A 20,710-nucleotide genomic window follows, 5' to 3' on the forward strand; every position below is an offset into this window, starting at 1 on the left:
TATGCCAGTGCGAAGAAAACAGATAGAAGTTAAGAGCGAGTGAGGTAGAGTGAAAAAGGTAAACCGAAAGGAAAAGAGCGACAGAGAAAGAGCGACCGAGCGTATGTTAATTAGTAATTTAAATAGCATTAAAAGAGATATGTGTTATGTGATTATTTATACATTAAAGCTGTTTTAAATGTTAATTCTCCTCTTAGAGTTTGACAGTTGAGCTGAGTCGATATTGAGTATTGACGGCGAGCGATTGTCAAGTTTTATGGAACGAAATAAATGAAAACATTTTATGAAATATGAACTCATTGCAGTTTTTTTCTTTTATTAAATCATTTCGGTGAACATTCCTTGAACATTATCTGATACGGTGGAGGGGTAAGGGTGATTCCACATATGCCGGTTAGATCGATGGCATCTCCGTTGAATACATCCAACTCAAATTGCCAGAAAATGCGAGATGCGTAAAGATGCAGAATCATTCGTGCCAGTTCGTCACCAAGGCACATCCGCTTTCCGGTTTGGAATGGCATGAAATGATTTGGTGCAACATACTGTCCAGCTTCATCCAAGAAGCGCTCCGGATCGAAGCGTTCCGGGTTGGACCACAAGGCGGGATCCATATGCACCGCCCAAAGTAGCGGTATTATCATGCATTTCCTGGGAACTTTGTAACCAGCGATTGATATGTCCTGTATGAAAAGAAAGGTCAAGTCACACTACCGACACAATTTAAGTCTAATTCTCACCGAAACCGTCCCGTGAGGGATTCCAAGCGGAACAATCGTCCTCAATCGTTGTGTTTCAGCCACGCAAGCCTTCAGGTACGGCAAAGAGTCCACATCGTTCAAGCTAGGTTCACCGTGAAGCTTGCTGCCCATTTCCTGCCGCAGCCGTTTCTGTGCATCCTTATTCAGGGCCATGAACAGCATCAACCAGCGGAGAGTCGTAAATGTTGTATCAACACCTGCACCGAATAGATCCGCCAGCAGATGCCGAAGCTGAGCATCACCACAGAAAGCTAGCTCTGGGCGGCCGCTGGATTCTCGTTTTCGAGTTTCCTGCACGAAATTCGACAGGATGCTATCATGCTGCCGGTCACTGACCTCGGCATCCTTCTCCTTGCCACCATCCAGCAGCGTCCTACGTCGTTCTTCGATGATCGAGTCGTAAATTTTATGAGTTTTTGCTTTGCCATTTAATAAAAATTCAATTATCCTTTTGCTCGAAGGCAGATGTCTGCAAGATGCACACGCAGCAGCCACGTGGTCAGACGGAAAACGAAAAGAACATTAATCTCCTTCAGGGCAATTCCACGGCAAATGATGAATCGACAGGACGCGACCTTCTCCGAGGAGCTTGAAAATTTTCGGAATTGTTTGCTATGGAGCAATTTTCTACGAATTCGCAAATGGGATTATTTTTGTATTTTTTGTTAGGTTGAAATTTTGCAAAAACGTTCCTTATGACCGACAATGCCATTTTGCATCTTCATATCACCATTTTGAATCCAGCCTTATTTTTGAAAAGGATATATAGAAAATTTTTACTCGAACACTGTATTCCCGATTGGTTTGGTGTCTTCGGCAATATTGTAGACAGTGGATGAGACTATTTGAAAAAATATGCACTCTAAAAAAACTACCCAACTTTTTTTTTTTAATTTGTGTGTGTGTGTGTGTGTGTGTGTGTGTGTGTGTATGTGTGTGTGTGTGTGTGTGTGTATGTGTATGTGTATGTAACTAAATGAATGCGCTCACGTTTCTCAGCAACCGCTCAACCGATTTGGACAAACTCGGCGCCAAATGATAGGTCTTGGGGTCCCATTGAACGCTATTGAACGGTTTCGGAATCAGTGAACCGGTTCCGGAGATATGGCCGGAATAAGATCCGGTGAATATGGGCCTTCACGCTGGATTTAACGGAAAACGTATCAAAACCATCATGCGGCACATAAAATTACTACAGAATTCAAAAATAAGATCAATGCAAGTCGCGTTAAGTGTTCCAGACCACATTGGACACACTTGGACATGTTCCGGGTACCCCGGGGAAGTTGCTTGAATATGAACTGAATTAAAACCCATTAAATCACATTAAAATACGATGATAAGGTGATTGGTAGCCTCACCAAATAGACTACACCCGGATATATTCCCGGTACCCCCAGGCAGTGGCGTAGCGTCACTGGATGACACGGGGGTGGGGGGCTAGGTCACTGATAATGACAATAAAATAAATAAACTTGAATAAGTAAGAAGGGTCTGATCACACCATAGGTGGATAAATTCGGGTTTTTATTGTAAATTTGGTGTACTTTCATTACATAAAGTCGAAACAGTAATTGGACCAAGTTTTGGATATTTTCCCAAAAACTTGAGTTTTTTAAAATATTATTACTTTTTTGTCCTTCATTTCTCTTTCTTGACCTATAGTGCAATAGATAGCATTTTTTGTCTCCTAAAACATATGAACATATAAAAAAAAATACGTTAAATCCTTTTTTGAGAAAAATTGTTTTTAAGATTTTATTTGAAATTGAAAAAAAAAGTTGGGTATTTTTTTTAGAGTGCATATTTTCTTTCAAATAGTCTCATCCATTATTTATTTATTTATTTATTTATTTATTATAATCTTAATTCATCTGACTTTTGGTTGTCTTAATGAATAATCTAAGTTTAAAAGGATGCTTAGTTAATCTATACATTCAGGACATTCTTCTGATAAAAACAGTTAACGGTACATTAAAATCGAAGCAAGCATAAGCATCATTAAACGCATTAGCCACGGCGCGGATAGGCTCATTCATCCCATACTGTCGGTTACGAGTCGCAAGATGAACGAAGTTACGTTGTCTCATTACTCTCTCAGGTGCGTAGAAGTAGAGCTGCCGAAGTAGTTGTGGGGAGTCAATTTCACCGATAATAATCTTAGCGGCAAAGACAGCTTGAGCATTACGTCGTCTTGTTTCCAGGGTATCAATCCCAAGCAGGCGGCAGCGGTCCCCGTATGAAGGCAAGTTAGATGCATCACGCCAGGGTAGATGACGTAGCGCGTAACGAACAAACTTCCTTTGTACACTCTCAAACCTTGCAATCCAGCAGGCCTGATAAGGGCACCAAACGACAGCACTGAACTCCAAAATAGAGCGGACCAATGAACAATACAATGCCCGCAGGCACAGCGGGTCACGAAAGTCTTCGGAGATTTTGAATATAAAACCAAGCTGTCTGTTGGCTTTGTTCAGGACGTCATTGTAATGGGGCTTGAACGTCAATGCACAGTCAAGAGTAACTCCTAAGTCTCTGACTTGACTAACTCTCTCCAAAATCTGGCCGGAGATGGAATAATCAAATCTGATCGGTTTCTTCTTACGGTAGAAGGATATCACATTGCACTTATTGATGCTAATCGTCAAGTAGTTACGGGAGCACCAGCTTTGCATATGATCCACAATCTGTTGCAAATCCTCACAATCAGCGATGCTATTGATGATCATGTACATTTTAACGTCGTCGGCGTAGAATAGTCGGCATCCAGGTGGCAGTAGACGAGAAAGCTCATTGATAAACAACGAAAACAAAAGCGGTCCCAGATTACTTCCTTGTGGAACACCGGAGATGTTCGTGAATAATTCAGATTGCGAGGCGCCAATCTTAACGCAGAGCGAGCGGTCTGTGAGATAAGACGTGAACCATGAAATCATGGAGTCAGAAACGCCAAGTTTTTCAAGTTTGCCCAGTAATATGCAGTGGTCAACTCGATCAAATGCAGCCTTCAGATCAGTGTAAACGGCGTCGACTTGTCCACCAGAATCCATGGTCCGAACGCAAAGTGACACGAATTCAGTCAAGTTTGTCGTAACTGACCGCTTTGGATAGAATCCATGCTGAGCCGTGGAAATGTAGTTTTTGCAGGAACTGAAAAGTGCCTCGTTGATGATAATCTCGAACACTTTGGAACAGCAGCATAACGATGTGATCCCTCTGTAGTTCTGGACATTCCTTTTGTCACCTTTTTTGTGCACTGGGAACATGTACGAAAATTTCCATGCCTCAGGAAATTTGCACTTCTGCAAAGACAAGTTGAACAACTTTGCCAAGGGAGTGAGTAGCGATTCAGAGCACAGCTTTAGGACGGACGAGGGAATCCCATCCGGACCAACAGCATACGAGAGTTTCAACCTTTGAATAGCCAATTCAACAGTATGCTCATCGATTTGGAATGAACGAAAATCAAACGCATCTCTTGGAGTATCGCGGGTTGCTATTCCAACTTGGTTAGGTGATGCCGACATATCATTAAAAGAACTCATGAAATGTTGAGCGAAGGGACGACACTTTTCTGTTTCAGAGCTGGCGGATTGTTCACCGAGATGAACTGATAAAGGCAAACCGACTTCGTTCTTTTTTGAGTTAACAAACGACCAGAAACGCTTTGGGTTCCTGCGAAGGGATGCCTGTGTACGGAGCACATATCGGCGGTACAAGTATCGGTTGTATTTCCTATAATTATTACTGCTACGGTTGAACTCTTGCTTCGTGATGTATGAACGATTTCGGCAGTATCTTCGTAACGCTTTGGCCCTGTACCGTTTCAATCGACGCAGGTGACCATTAGACCATGCGGGCTTCGGCGCAGGTCGTGAAAGAGGAACAAATTCAGCCATGATATCGCAAATAGTTTGCCTGAAGTAATTGACGGCATCGTCAACACAGTCAGCTAATTCTATTGGTCGCCAGTCGACCCTGGAGATAGCAGCGCTAAGTTCAGCATAATCAGCTCGTCTAAAATCGAAGGTACGAGAATCGTCGGTGCGCGCCTCAAAAACGACCTGCGGCGGAAGTTGCATCATTACATCCAGAGCAGGGTGGTCAGGATCTAGTGTGGTCAGAGGTTCAACAGCCTCCGAAACAACACATGCTGGAGTTGCAGCTTCGTTCGACAGAACAAGGTCTAGGAAGCGAGCATTTCTGTTCGATATACCATTGAGCTGCGTGAGGCTATGCAGAGAGAAGCCATCGATAAGCGCCGAGCTTGCAGACATCAAAGCAGTTTGAGGCTCAACTTGCATAGACCCATCGTCTGAGTTCCTCCATTGGAGAGCAGGCTGGTTGTAATCTCCAAGCAGTAGAGCAAAATCATTGAATCCCAAGTTAGCAACAATGGCACCGATGGAATCCACGTGGTCTTGTATGCTGCTGCTATCGTTACGACGATCCGGTGGTAGGTATATTACGCCCACGCTGACAACTCGGCTCGGCATAGTCACTCTAACCCACAGGTGCTCCAAACCATCGCTGACGGGTGAAGGGTCGATATAGCTGTTCCAACGGGTAGAAACCGCAATCAAAACACCACCTCCGCGGGTCTTCGCACTATTAGAGCCATTTCTATCAGTGCGATATACAGCAAAGGTGTCCCCGAATAGTTGCGCACTGTATATACGGTCGTCGAGCCAGGTCTCGGTCAGCACTATGACGTCATAATCGCACTCGCTTGCGACAAGAAAGAAGGAATCCACCTTGGTTCGTAGTCCTCGCACGTTTTGGTAGTAGAACCGCATACCATTAGCTGCTTCTTCATTGCCAACTAGAGCAGACTCGATGACAGGAGAGAGAGCCAAGGTGGGAGATGGAACGTTGCAACTAGGGCCGCTGGAATTGGAAGACACTTCAGGAAGAGGAAATTCCACATTCGCATGGTACTTGCCTGAAGAAGCAGGCTGGAGAGATCGAGGGCTTCCACAGTGCTTTCCATGATGCGTCCCGGTTCGGGTCGGTGTTTGTTGAGTCAGCAGCTTCGGTGTCTGGAGTCAGTGGGAGACTGGAGTCACGAGAGGTGGGGAAACGCTGCAACGCAAAACGATTGAGTGCTGGTATACGAGAAGCAGAATGACAATACTCGCCTGTGATGGGAACCCGAGGGTTCCCACCGTCCACGGAAAAACGTCCGAATTCTATACCGTTGGTGACTCGGGATCTGCGTCTAAATCGCTTTCCTCGTCCGCATTCGACTTCTTCCGGTTTTTTGGCTCGTCGATGAACTCCCTGAACAGCAAACCAGATGGCCAAGTCGTGGCAAGCAGAGATTGCTGCTTTAAGGAAGGATCTAGTCCAATCTTGAAGGATATGAACGACATATTTTTGATATCCATTCCTCTCGGCACTAGACGAACAACATCGCAAGAGTTAGTCACATTCAGGCATCGCGCGACGATTTTTCGAACGTCGTCCGTTGTGACTAACGGCTGAAAGCCAGACAAATAGAGCCAAAACTTTGGGGGAGCTGGAGTGGGTGTAAGTGATGCAACCGAAAGCCCACTGAGGTCGATCGCATTCGTTCCACGATCAGTTTTAGCAGTGATAACTTGTTTCTGACCGCGATTGGCACCCAACCTAGGCCAGGAAGATGGGTTACGGACAGACAGCGGACGGGTCGACTGGTTCTGAGCCGCTGCAATACTATCCACCTTTTGACTCAGGCTTTCTACCAACGTTGATAACTGCTGAACCTGGTCTGGCAGACTGTGCGACGACGGCTCGTGCGATTTCAATTTGTCGTCTATGTAGGACCGCACGCTTTTACCATTCAGCTCATCTCGGCAGACGGGGCAAACAAACATCGCCTTTCCCTGTGCGAACAGATCTTTGTTGGCTCTGCCGCTGAAGCCACAACATTGCTGGCTAATGTGGTAGAACGTTTCACAGAAGCCACACTGCACTGGCTCGAGATCGTTGATGTCCGATTTGCATTGTCCACATTGTTTGCGCTCCATCTCTTTCTGGTAGTGGATGGTACAGAAACCAGCGGCAATAAGGAGATCAAATACACTGCACTATTGTTGGTACACAAAGCACGATATCTGTCTTCGCTTGAGAAAAAGCAATCCACTGCGACGAAAAGTATTTTCGACAAATAACCACGTCAGAATTTAACGGATCAACTGCACTTCAATAGTGGTGATAGATTTTTAACTATCGAGTGTTTTGCTGCACAATGCGGACATAAATACACGTTAAAACATACGAAAAACGGATAAATTTTGACTGACGAAAGTACAACACTAGTGCTAATGGCCGTCACAACAACACATATACACACAACATTATATGCAATATTGCCCAAGACACCAAACCGATCGGGCAAACAGTTTTCGAGTAAAATTTTTCTGAAGATAAATAAACTTGATATTTTTCTATAACTTCTTCTTCGCATTTCAAGCTTATTGCATATCGCATATTAGCTTATTGCGTGCTCTCAACTTAGTGTTCTAGATGCACTTCCACAGTTATTAATTGAGAGCTTTCCATGCCTGTACCATTTTTGCATTGGTATAATTGTGTGGCAAGTCCAATCATACTTCTATGCCCAGGGAAGTAGAGAAATTTTCCAACCCGAAAAATTCCTAGACCGGACCGAGAATTGAACCCAGCCACCTCCAGCATGGTCTTGCTTTGCAGCTGCGCCTTTACCGACTGAGCTAAGGGAGGCCCCATATTTTTCTATAAGTCCTTTTCAAAAATAAGGCTGGATTCAAAATGGTGATATGAAGATGCAAAATGGCATTGTCGGTCATAAGGAACGTTTCTGAAAATTTTCAACCAAATCAAAAAAATAAAAATAAACCGATTTGCGAATTCGTTGGGAATTGCTCTATGATCAATTCTAGATAGAGCTGGAATTAGGGCGTAACAGCCTTTGTAAACAATGACTTCTCTCGTGGATTTCTCGGAATTCAAGGCACGCCTACACAAAACAACATATCCATCGGGTAGGAGTAGTCTTTCTCTACTCGATGGTGATGTCGATTTGCCAGGGAAAGCTATGGCTTCCGAGAAATCATCGAGAGAAGTCATTGTTTACAAAAGCTGTTACGCCCTAATTCCAGCTCTGTCTAGAATTGTTCACATTTGAGCTGAAATTCGGTTATTTTGAATCTCGCAAAACAAAAACTTCAAAATGGCGTATTTGAAAATATTCAAAAAATCATAACTCGAATACGTTACTTACAACCGAAATGTGTTCTGAGACAAAGTTATAGGAAAAAAATAAACATGGTAAAACAATTTAATTCATTTTGGGTAAAAAACCAAAAAAAGTTTTTATTTCAAATGTTGTTAAATTGTTTGTTTAGTTTAAAAAAAAACTCATTTCTGTGTAAAATTTCACAAAAAGTTTAAAAATGCGTCAATAAGTTGTTGTTTAATGATTTTTGTTAATTTTTAGAGCGTACATCTTAAAAATTTCACAGAAGATCGTATTTTCAAAATATATTATTTTTTTTCTTATTTAAAATTTTTAAATAACAAAAAAAAAACGCCCTCTTCAAAATTTTTTGAATATTTTTTTATTAAAAAGCTTATGAAAAATGCTATTATTTGTGAATATTTTAGGATACACACTTTAAAATTAATAAAAATCATTTAACAACAACTTATGGCCACATTTTAAAGCTTTTTGTTGAATTTTACACAGAAAATAGTTTTAAAGACCTTAAAACCCAATTTCTCTGAAAAAAAAAAATTACACAAAAATTCATCTGAAAAGGTAAAAATTTTTAGCAAAAATGGTTGTTCTATGATTTTTGTTAAATTTAATGTTTGCATCTTGAAATTTGCATTTTTTGAAAGCTTTTCAAAGAAGATTTTTTGTAAGAAAAGTTTCAGACACTTTTTTTTATGTTTTATCCAAAGCTACTTTACATTTTTTTACCGTGTATATTATACCTGAAAAACAATTTTTTTCTTACAACTTTGTTTCAGGCGTCATTTCGATTGAAAGTGACATTTTCGAGTAATGTTTTTTTGAAAAATATCGGGTACGTCATTTTGACGTTTTTTGCGAGGTCAAATTTTCAGGATAAATGTGAATGATTGCCCAAACAAACAATCATGCAAAGTGTCATCCAAATCGGAGAAGGTCGAGTCTGAAATTCATTTATTTTTTTGCTATTTAGCCTGGAAATACTCTTTACGATCAGGCTATAAGTCTGTTCCCGTACTTGCTTTTTTACTTTTGCTGTAGGGTGCTGCAGCTTTCTGTAACTGTCTGTTAAACAAATAACAAGGTACAGCAAGAACAGAAAAGCAAGTACGGGAACAGACCTTATATTGGTAGGAGAAGACAGCCTAAATTGCACCTCTGGGTTAAAACACGACTCCACGTGGATTTTCATGGCTTTCCCATTAGTGAATTTGACGCGCAGCATTATTTGTCCCATACCCAGAGGTGCAATATGGACAGCCCTCCCCTCTCTCGTGTGCATGTAGATACCTTAGAAACGGTAGAAAATTAACCGCCATCGAGACTCCGATATGTTTGACGCCTTCCTCCTGTAAGTGCTGAAGGTACCGCCACGTTGCATCATCCCGTTCGTATTTCAGTCCGAAGACGATGTCATTCATCAGATTTCCTAGAATATGATGCACCAACGGTGCAGGATCGAAGGCAAACACTTTCTCCGATTCCCATTTCAAATCCTGCATCCGAAGGTCAGCACAAAAGAGATCAAAAGCCATTCTTGGAAGGAGAACATAGGAATTCGACAAATAATAATAAGAGGGAGACATTAGCTGCACCGGGAGGAGCAGGAAAATACACAAAAATTCCGTACCTGTACGAGTTCATTCACACCGATTACGATGCGGGCCTCGAGTGTTGAACGCGCTGGGCCGAATTTAGTCATGCCCATCTTGCGCAGCCATTCGGTTGAAAGACGCCGTTGATCGCGCCACAGATTGCCTTCTGCGCAGATGATTCCTGGAAAAACGAGAGGCCATCATCATTTTCGGCTTTCATTCTTTTCTCAGAACTAGTGCATTTTTGGCCTCGAAAGGTGCAGCAAACACTCTCTCACATTCTTCCCTCGATTGTTCCAGGAATCATTTTATACCACCGCCTGAAGAAGAGCACCGGAAATAGCGCACATAATTGGCCTCTTTCTGAGATCAGGCATGCTGCACTAACCTTGAAAACTAAAATGATTCACCCCGCTTCTGGGTATGGTGTTTTGGTTCTATTCTGGAAGTGGTTGTTATGGTCAGCTCATCCTCCTAAATCTAAAACGATGCCTCAATGTTGGACTTTCACGAAAATCTTGTGCGCGTTACCGTCACACACTAACTCCGACATCGATTTTCTCAAGAACATTCCCGCAGCCTTGTACCGCGGCTGCCCATCATTCTAGAATGGCATCTGCAGAGCGAACGCATGAAGAAGGCAGGCTTTAAAAAAAAGCTAAAACCACACAGTCAAAGCGCCATAAATCAGAATCCCCCTCTCCTTCGGCCAGTACACTTCGGTCATCCGTCTCACCAACTGCGACCACACCAACCACCCACCCACCCCCAACAACACCGTCTCTTGGTCGGTCGGTCGGTCGTCGCCAACATATGTATCGTCGAGTAAGCGCAGTGCTGCGTCAAGAACTAAAACCGAAAGCGAAATCTTCTTTTCTCTCGCCGCACACTTAATTTCCATTTCATTCAGCACTGTTTTCACTTTTGTGCATATAAAATGTTCGTTCCTGTGTTCTTGTTTGCCGCCTGAGTATGTATATGTGTTAATCTTTGCGATATATTACAACTCTTGGTCTTACGCGATCGCACCATCGCCGCCCCGTGCAGTTGGTGGTGAAAATGAAAACTTTCGGTTGAAAAAGAATGACTCAGAACCTTCCTATCATGACTAATTCGCGACCAATGGGAGTAACTCAAAATTGAGTCGAATTTGGCTCAACATTGCAAAAAGTGGCGTTACACGATTGTCCAGGTAAAAACTTCCTGAATATTAGGAAAATCGATGGACATTTCACTTAGTTTATTAGCATACTTTTAGACTGAGGAAAATTTTCGTCAATTTTCACTTGCTATTTTTAATTGAACTCAACTCAGTCACTGAGTTACTCTCGGTATCATTCGTTCCCGAACTTGAAATTGCACAAATCGCTTACCGTATCCTCCCATTATCCCGTGGGTGATGAATAGTGGTGCACGTCCGGTTGCTTCCTCGCGTTTCAGAGTATCCCGGATGAGTTCGGAGGAAGTAAGAACGATCGCATCCACCTGACCCATCTGGAGGCTGTAGATGGGCCCGTACCGTTTGGCGAGGTTCGTAAGTGTTTCGTAGGGTTTGGTCGAATTGATGAAAGGTAAATACCCTATGATGGGTAGACCGCAGGGGCCAGGAGGTTTACCACGCCGGTCAAGGGTTACCCATAGCAGGTAGGTAACAATGGCGAGTATAGCGAGGATTAAGTACATCTGTAAAGAAATTTTAGAAATGAAATTAACTTTTGATGTTAACACTCATGGAACTTTCAATAGAGATATGAAATATTTAGCTGTAGGCTAGTGCATCTCAGCTTCAATAGAACGGGTTTCTCACGGGTTTCGTCTGATTAATATAATTGGAAACCGACATAATTTCTATAACCTAGAATGATACATGGACAGAAGTCAAAATTGTTTTACTGAGAATTTCAATGTTTCACAGCAAAAAATAAATTTTAATATTAATCAATCATGTCGAAAATCTCATGTAATTTTTATAGCCACATTAATATTACACCATATTTTCGACACGATTGAAGTGTATCCACTTTGATGTGATATTAAAATTATTTTTTTGCTGAGTTGGTGAGCCATAAATTTTAAAAAGAAAATCGATTCAAATCGTCTCTCACTCTCGAGTCCCTTTGAATCTCGAAGAGGGTTACGGTAAGGTGATGGACTTTCGTGTCTGCTATTCAACATTGCGTTAGAAGGTGTGATCACAAGAGCTGGGATAGACACGAGTGACACGATCTTCAGGAAGTCCATCCAGCTTCTTGGCTTCACCGATGACATCGACATCATGGCACGGAACTTTGAGACGATGGCGGAAACGTACATCAGACTGAAGGCTGAAGCTAGGCGGATATGACTTGCCATCAACGCATCAAGGATAAAATACATGAAAGGAAGAGGTTCTAGTGAAGGTAATGTTAGCCTCCCACCTGAATTCAAATTGACGGTTACGCAATCGAGGTGGTCGATGAGTTCGTGTATTTGGGCTCCGCCGAAAATGATACCAGCAGAGAAATTCAAAGACGCATTATGGCAGGGAATCGTGCCTACTTTGGACTCCGGAGGACGCTCCGCACTAAGTTTCGAGGTGTGGTACGGAGCCCCATCTTAATGAAATACAACATTTGGCTTCGGACCGTACTGTTATTTGATCCACGGAAGAACATACTTACTTAAAATCCCGATGTAGACCTCCGTGTTGACCTTGTCGCCTTCTGGAATGAACACCGGGTACATTTTTTTGCCATCGGAAGCCACCAATCCAAACACCATAACGCTAGCAGGATGCTTGGTCAGATACACGTTCTTGTGCTCGTCGGCCACGTCTATTACCGGAAGAGAACTAATATACCGGTCGGTTCTGGAATTTGATACGGGATCGACGGTAAACATGCTCTCGTTGGTGAACAGGATTACCGGATTTTTTCGCTTAAGGAAGTTCAAGATTTTCTTGCATCGTTCGACTCGTAGCTCCCGGATGCGGTTGGTAATCATGTGAGTTTTTTCCGTGCCTTCGACTTCGCCCCGCAATCTTCCTTCATGATCTTCCGTGCCATAAAGTCACTGATCCCGTGTTGTATTTAACGCACTGGATTCACCTCCTTTTGATAGCAGCGATAACCTTAGGAACCCGAGCTGACCTCGGACGACCTGTGGTCACCTTCGCGGATAGTTTTCCTTTCTTTTCTCGGTCAAAAACCCATTTGACGGTCCGCCGGGACACTCCCACGCCGATTGAAACGTCTTTTTGCGACACGAATACGCTGCCACTTCGTCATGGTGCAACTGTCAAACTAAGTAAATCATTTTCTTTTATACACAGCCTACTACCAACAATCAATACGAAACTAACGATTTTAAATTGGCTCACCACTTTAGTATCCTATTGGTCCCAAGCAAACGATTAACGTACCCTATTCTAGTTGAAATTCTATTACTACACTATGTTTGTTTTGATTTGCTATGAAAGTTTGACAGATAACATCAGGGGTGTGTGGATTCATGCAGAACATGCAGGGGTGAGTGAAATAGCTTGGGACCGTTGTTCTGGTACTGAGTGAGCCAAAAATAATAATGATTTTCTTCAAGACCCAGTGGTCTTAGAGTTACCTCTATGCTACTACCATAGAGGTAACTCTAAGACTAGTAGGTCCACGAGAAACGTGCACAACTTTTTGGCTCAGCTCTGGTACTATCTTCGGTCCCAAGCTAATCAATTCCCCCCTCGAAACATAGGAAAATCCACTAACCCCTCATTTTAACTGTCAAACTAGCGAATCAAAACAAACATTGTGTAGTACTAGAATTTTGACTAGAATGGGGTACGTTAATCGATTTGCTTGGGACCAATAGGCTAGTCAAGTAGTGAGCCAATTTTAAATCGTTAGTTTCGTATTGATTGTTGCTACTACGGTATGAGCTATAGGTTACGTGCATGCAAAGAAAACCAAGGCATTGTATGCACAGGTGAAACGGGAACCTTATTTGTACGATGGTGCAAACATTATCACGCATACGGTACCGTGTAGATAGATGCTGATGATGGATGACGGAACGCAGAGGCGGCGAATGAACCGAGAATTCCACCAGCTGCTGGGAGAACCATCCATCGTTCACATTGCAAGAGATGGGCGACTACGGTGGGTTGGGCACGTCGGGCAAGGTGGATCGAGGCTGCGAGGTGGAGTAGAGTAGAGACGACTTCTTCGGACAGCAGAAGACAACAAGGCCTTAGCGGCTGTCACGGTAAATCAGCAAAACAACAACAAAAAAAAACCTCTAGAACTCTTCTCCATTCTTTTAATCTCCTACTATCCCCTATAAATGTATCGGAAACTAGTGGGACTGTCTGTGCAAACAGAAACAGGCCTGCTAGTGGAAGAAGGTCGTTATGCTATACGGTCTAGCATAGGCCTACGGCCAGGTTTCAGTAGGTACACACTCGATTAACGGCAGATTGGTTTATAGTGGTCGACCAGGGTGTGCTACATCGGCTTGAATTACGTTGATCGATATTACGTTTTTTTCTGCTGTGGCACTACACCACCGGAGCCTGCAAAGTTCAACAATCCATCGTTGCTTATGCCTTTGTTGTCGTTTGGAACCAGTTTTGCGAGGTAGGCGACGATTGTGCGTATTTCTAGCGTAACTTTTGAAAAGGGCCTATTTATAGCCTGAACAATACGTAAAGAGCAAATTGAAACATTGAACGTCGCGTGAAAGTGGAACTTAATGAAGGCCTAAGTACTTTTTCGTAGTTATTAGTTTTCGGATTTGAAAGATCGTCGGTTACAGTGGCCTGCTTACTGAGCAGAAAAACGCGGTCCCGGGTCCTTACATATCAAAGAGATTTATGGTAAAATCGCTTGTGTATCGTGTATTTTGCGAAACTCGTTGTTGTCGTTGGTTCCGGGTTTGAATGGATACAAAAATTTGAGCAACGGTATTATGTGATATGAGGGGCTCGGTGGCCTTAGAGCAACCGTTTTTGCTTACTGAACAGAACATCATGAGTCTAATCTCAGGCCCATCCACATTCAAGATTCGTCAATCGTTTTATTTGTTAATATGACTACATGGCAATAACAGCAACTCGGTGATTAAAAAGGTGCTCGTCTGCCTAGTGGCAAACGTTTTTGCTTACTGAGCAGAAGACCGTGGGTTTAGTCCCAAGTTCCTTCGCGTTATATGATCGTTAGGACATCAATTCAGCTTATCGTTTACCAAAACGAACCCTGCTGCAAACCCAACCCTCTTATCCAACATCCCAGTGATTCCTCGTGGAAGTGCAGAGGTGTTCTCGGCTTCCATCAAAGCGAGTGTCATGTCAACACAATCCTTCCCATTCCTGTGTTCAGGCGCGGCCGGCGCTGGTATTGCCTAATTTAAGATCACCAGTTTTTACACATTGAGGATGATTGCTAGTCCCAAGCATCGTCTATTGGTTCTCTGTGTAATTACAGCTGATCTGGCAATAACAGAGTAGCAACCGTGGGCGGTCAATCAAGCTCAAGCTCAAGCTCAAACAGAAGACAACAAGGCCTTAGCTTGATTGGTAAGGTAAGTAAGACTCTCACCAATCCTTGTTTCAAAGTTTTCTATCGATAGTAAACACTTTAACTAAGAGAAACCCCAAATTCCAACCCTTTAAGGGGCTTTTCATAAACTACGTATCGACGGTCCATACAAATTTTAATTTTTTTTTGTACGGGCGAAATTGAATTCGAAGCTGAGGGAGGGATGTTGAGGTATATTTCAATGGAAATCAGAATGGACTAATCTGAGGTCTTCAGAACTACTTGAAAGTTCCCAAATTTGTCCTGAAGTTAATGAAACTGCTTTTCAGTTCTTTTTTGTTTGAGAAACTAGCCTGATGCTCACAATACTTCTCATTAAAATTTTAAACTTCCCTGAACTTTACAGGACTTCCTAAAGTTTCCTCAATTTTTAACGACAATAGATCTCTTCTAAAGGTTTAACAATTCGCTGAAGTTCTCTAAACTTCTTTAAAATTTATGTGACTTCTTTAATGTTAACGGAACTGCTCTGAGCTTTTGAAATTCTCAAAACTTCTCTATGGTTTTTGTAGTTTTCAAGAAGCTTGTTGTACTACGCTGAATTTAATTGAGCCATCCTAAAAATGATAACGCTTCACTGAACTTCTAAACTCATGGGAAGACTTTAATTAAATTTTTAACGTATCTGAAGTTATCTAAAAATCTGGGAACTGCCTTAAATTTTCACTAATTTTCTGAAACTAATGGAACTGACCTCACCCTGAAATTCTTCCAATTTTCGAAGCTTACTAAACTTCTTTCAAATGCACCCGCATTCAGCTAATGTTCATACAAATTCCTGAAGTTCGCGGATCTCCTCTTAAGCTCCATAGATTTCTATGAAGCTCTCGAAATGTTTCTGAAGATCACTGTCCTTCTGTGAAGATTTCAAAGTTTTTCTAAACTTCTGGAACTTTTGTGCTCCCGCAATTTTCATGGAGTTAGAGCTATAGTTCTAAGATTTACTCTGAAGTTCTCAAGATTTTTCTGAAGTTCATGAAAGTACCTGTAAATTATTGGCACTAATTTAAAACTTTTTCAATAGTCTAGACTTTCCTGGTGGTATTAAAACTGCCTAAACGATTATTGAATTTCCTCAAAGTTCTCTATACTGCCCTGAATTTATCAGTATTTTTTAAGAACCCGCAACTTTACTGGAATTAAATGACTTGCCTTGAAGTTTCGACAATTTTTCTTAAGTATTATAATAATTATAAAAGCTCACTAATTTTTCCTGAACTTATCTATGCTTACCTGAAGTTCTCAAAATTTGATTGATAATCCTTCAAATTTGCTTAAGTTAATGGGATTAATCTGAAGCTATCTGATCGCCTCGAAGTACTCGGAACTTCGCTGAATATCATATCGGAACTTCATCTAAAAATATCTAAATGTATTAGAAGTTCTCTGGATTTCTTTGAAGCTTGCTAAAAGTTCTCGCATTTTTTTTAATTGATGGAACTTTGTTGATGTTCTCTAATCAACTAAGCTAAATTTTCGCATTTTTTTTAAGTTCTTAAAATCTCCATGATATAACACTTTTAAAATACTCTCACGTTTCCCGGATGTTCATATAATTTTTTCACGTTCCATAAATTCTCTCGGAGCTTTGTTGAAGTTCCGGGGATTCTCTGAATTTCTCGAAGCTTCTTTAAGGTTTCTACAATTCCTTGAAATTATTTGAACTGCCCTTTGATTCTCTGATCTGTGTTGATGTTCCCGAAGCTTCCCTAAAGCTCTAAATTCTATTGAGTTCTGCTCGGAAATAAATGAAATTCCCGTAAACACCTTTAAATTTCCCTGAAATTTTCTGGGCTTCTGTGAAGTTCCTGAAATATTTCTGAAGTTTTCAAAATTTCTCGGAAGGCCTCTGTACATCCCTGAATCGGATCTCTAGATCTAGCTTAAAAATTAGCACAATACCCCTTATGTTTTCTACAATTCTCAAGTTCGCTTGACACTTGTGAAGTTCTCTGAAATTCTAGGAACTTCATAAAAGTTCCTGGAAATTTTCGGATGCTAAAAGAACCGCTTAGAGGTTCCTAAGGTTTCCAGTCAGTTCCCATATTTTCAGCGTATTACCTGTTCACGCAGTTTGTTTATGGAGCTTCAATAAAATTCTCAGCATTTCTTTTCATTACTCAGAACTTCTCCAAAGTTCCCACCATTGCTGGGAAGTTAATGGGACTGCATTGAAGATCTCTAATCTTGCATAAAATTAATTAAGAACTTGACATAAATCATTTATTTTTTCCTTGATTCTGGCACTTCGAAAATTTTCAATATCTTAAACTTGTACATGGAATGCGAAACTTCAAGATATTGAATAATTTTAGATCTTGGACTTACTCAAATTAAGTAAGTTTTTTAACTTTATCAAGTAAGAAATTAAGTAAGTGTTAAACTTCAACATTCAATGGATTTGATTGAAAAGCTGTTTCTTTAAAACTGATTGCCATGTCTTGAAAATGTTTGGGTAAATTGCTATTGATTTGATTTACATAAAAGCATATTTTTAAGACACGTCACAAAGCAAAGAATGATCAATTTAAAATAAATTCACGCTAAAAAAAGTTGAAAATAGTGACTCATTACAAGAAAAAGTTACTTTAGTGACTTGGCCTTAAAAAAAGAGACTGGCTTGAAAAAAGTGACCAAGTCACTAAAAAGTGACTCGCTACCCGCCCTGGAATAAGCTTTATATGGAAATGGTGATCGATGATAACGTCTTCATCTTTGATGTTCCGGTGCAGAATGTCCAATGAGTGCATTCCGAATGTTCCTCACCAGCGTGTAATGTTTGCTGGTGGATCAAATCTTCATCGTACTGCGACATACGGGAGACGGAACTGGGCCGATCCGAGTGCTGCGCAGCAGCAGTATTCTTGATAGGCTGCCTATTCTGTTGATCCGGCGTTGACGTGGACGTGACGAACATTTGAACTGTCCAAATATCGGGTTGCCAAACATACAATTATTAACAAATAAAATCAGTCCGATGACGTGACACTATCGGCCCAGCGCGGCACACTTGTGACACACTGAAAAAAATGTTGGCGCAAAATAAGTGTGTAGAGTGACCACCCCTTGGATTTGTTGAAAAATATCGAATATATTTTTTTTATATGCGAGATTTAAAATGGCCGAATTTTAGCTCAAGTGTCAATGATTGACCATAACAAACAATTATGCAAAATTTCATGAAAATCATAGATGCCCCAATGCCAAATTTGACGGTTTTTCTTAATACAGGACCATCCATTTTTTTAAAGTACCAATTCTTAAAGAAAGGTATTTTCTTTTGTGCATTTTTTAATCATTAAGTTCAATAAAATTTCATAAACTACTCCATAAAAAAATAGGCAGATGTGCTAATATTTAAGTTAAAAGATCAATGAAAAAATTAGGAGGCACGATATATCAGTAAAAGTCCACCAATAATCGAATGGCATATTTGAAAAAATAAATCGCAATATTTGGTCTTAATACAGAAATTTTTAAAGCATGTCTATATGAACCATACCATGCTATAATTACGATTGGCATCAAAATCATATTTACAAACAATTTAGCATGTACAAAATCAGAATCCAGGTTTTTTTTATTCGATACATATCCTCCGTGCAAAAAAAAACTGAGTGTACTTCAATACTTCTTTTCTTAAAAATTAAAGAGAATTAAAAAAAAATCCTTGAAAAATTCTCGGTGAATTCCATAATCCTTGAAAAATTCTCGGTGAATTCCAGGTTTTTCCAGCAAAAGTAGAATTCCCTGAAGATTTCCGGTTTTCCACGTTTGTCCAAGTAGTAGACGCCCTAGGCCATTTGTACATATACGAAACTAGTTGCTTTGTGCGATCTCACGCAAAAAAAGAGTTGTAACTATTAACGATTTTTCAAAATGGGATCAATTTCGCCCCATACCGATATTTTAAGTTTTGAGATTTCAAAATTGTCCTAAAAATTACAAAAAACACTCAATATTATAAGTAATCATGCAGAACGATAGAAACCTGATATTATGACCATTAGTTTGTCAAATTCGTTTAATGTAGGAATTTACTTCTATAGGGGGAAAACTCACATCTGTCTTATTGACCATTTCGGGCCTATTAAGTAGAAAACATCACATATATCTATGAATAACGAGTCAATTATATGTTTGGTACGATACTATAATAGTTTGAAAGCTACAACACAAAGCCTTTTTAAGAGCGCAAAGTATGAATATTAACACCCATTTTTGACCACAAAAGACGCAAATCCATTTTTCCATCGCATGTCTATCTTCATCCGTCATTCTCTGCGTTAGGACGGAATTTAAACTCGTAGGAAGAATTTGGAATCCAGAAGCAATAACAATACCTCAACAATTTGTGGTTCTTTATCAAATTTAACCTATTATACATACCTATGGAAAGGTAGCTAAATTTAGAAGTGATCTACAGTAGAAATAAACCATGTTACTCGAAAGAGACAGGTAAAGTGAAGGATGTGCTAAGAATTTAGATACATTTAAAACGTTAATGTTTTCACTGAAAGTGTATTCGAGAGCGCTCTCAAGTGCACCTTCAGTGAAAACATAGACTGATAAATAGCAACAAACGATGGGTTAACTGAAAATTCACAAACCCAAGGTTTTTCAACAATCCTTCAATCACATACCTTAGAGATCTCCACGTATCACACTATTCACACGAGCACGTCGGAAGTAACACTGAGTAATGTTTCAGTAGGTACACGAAGCGCTTGTGCCTGCTAGCCAATCAATATTAATAGACTGATTATACTTTCAAAATAAAATTCACATCCCTGGCTCAAGGCAAAAGTCCGCTCCAGAACGGAAAACAACAACACTGATCGCCATTTGACAGCTTCCAATCCTATTGCCGCATTTTCGAAATTCGAAATAATCGAGTTCCCTTCTTCTCACCAGCCGTTTCGCAATTCTTGTTAGAACATCGTTTGAGATCCCCACTCATCGCGATAAAGTTCTCGCAAATTGAGTTCTCGCGAGGATTCTGCCGGTCTTTGATTTGAACTAACTGAGCGGCGACGCGTTACAAAACATGACACCGGGGGTGCTGTGCTGCTGCAAAGGTTAGGAAAAAAGCGGAAAAGCCTAGACGTGGCGCTTGTTCGAGTCATGGCATGGCAAACTGCATATGATCAGTTTGTGTTTTAGTTTTGTAAATAACCACATACGGATCGAATCAGTGTCGGGTTCAACGAACTCAACTGGCACCGGAGTGAATGCAATGCACGTTGCTGACTGTGCACTTTTGGGGGGTTGGTTGGGGTGATCGTGGTTTGGCGGATAGTGTCGTCAAGTGGGTCGAGGGGAGCCGGTGAAGGTGGTAAGCATAATATATGCGGCGTCGTTGCCGTGTGGCGTCGCACTGGTACATGAACGGTTCACTCGTACGGGAAATGAAACTAGCCTTCTGTGATCTTTCGAACGCCCGACTGAGTTCCATTGATTGACGGTTTAACCAGCTCCTTATGATAGTTTATTTTTGGTGCATTTGGTGCAATACAGAATTGTAAAACTGGATAGGTTGAACAGTATTGGAATTCCGCTGACAAAATAAAGTTT

At 41.0% G+C, this 20,710-nt stretch overlaps 1 protein-coding gene across 1 annotated transcript; it reads right to left on the reverse strand.

Moving 5' to 3' along the window:
- Positions 1–314: 314 nt before the first annotated feature.
- On the reverse strand, positions 315–19,942 carry phtm (phantom). The gene is made up of 6 exons (XM_065237914.1): positions 19,780–19,942; positions 10,946–11,255; positions 9,608–9,753; positions 9,268–9,473; positions 741–1,230; positions 315–683 (listed from the first exon to the last, which is right to left on the reverse strand). The coding sequence occupies exons 2-6, from the start codon at positions 11,253–11,255 to the stop codon at positions 324–326; spliced, it is 1,512 nt and encodes a 503-aa protein (XP_065093986.1). The 5' UTR covers positions 19,780–19,942; the 3' UTR covers positions 315–323.
- Positions 19,943–20,710: the final 768 nt, after the last annotated feature.

The sequence above is a fragment of the Ochlerotatus camptorhynchus genome, unplaced genomic scaffold (genome assembly GCF_037179485.1).
Source record: "Ochlerotatus camptorhynchus isolate MF236.1 unplaced genomic scaffold, CSIRO-AGI_Acam_v1.1 ptg000659l, whole genome shotgun sequence".
NCBI lineage: Eukaryota > Metazoa > Arthropoda > Insecta > Diptera > Culicidae > Ochlerotatus > Ochlerotatus camptorhynchus.

Coding starts and splice junctions, on each gene's coding strand:
- phtm (XM_065237914.1), bottom strand. CDS start 11,255: ATGTACTTAATCCTCGCTATACTCGCCATTGTTACCTACCTGCTATGG. Junction 9,474..9,607: donor GTGTGAATGAACTCGTACAG/GTACGGAATTTT, acceptor CTTCGGATGCAG/GATTTGAAATGGGAATCGGA. Junction 684..740: donor TCCCTCACGGGACGGTTTCG/GTGAGAATTAGA, acceptor CTTTTCATACAG/GACATATCAATCGCTGGTTA.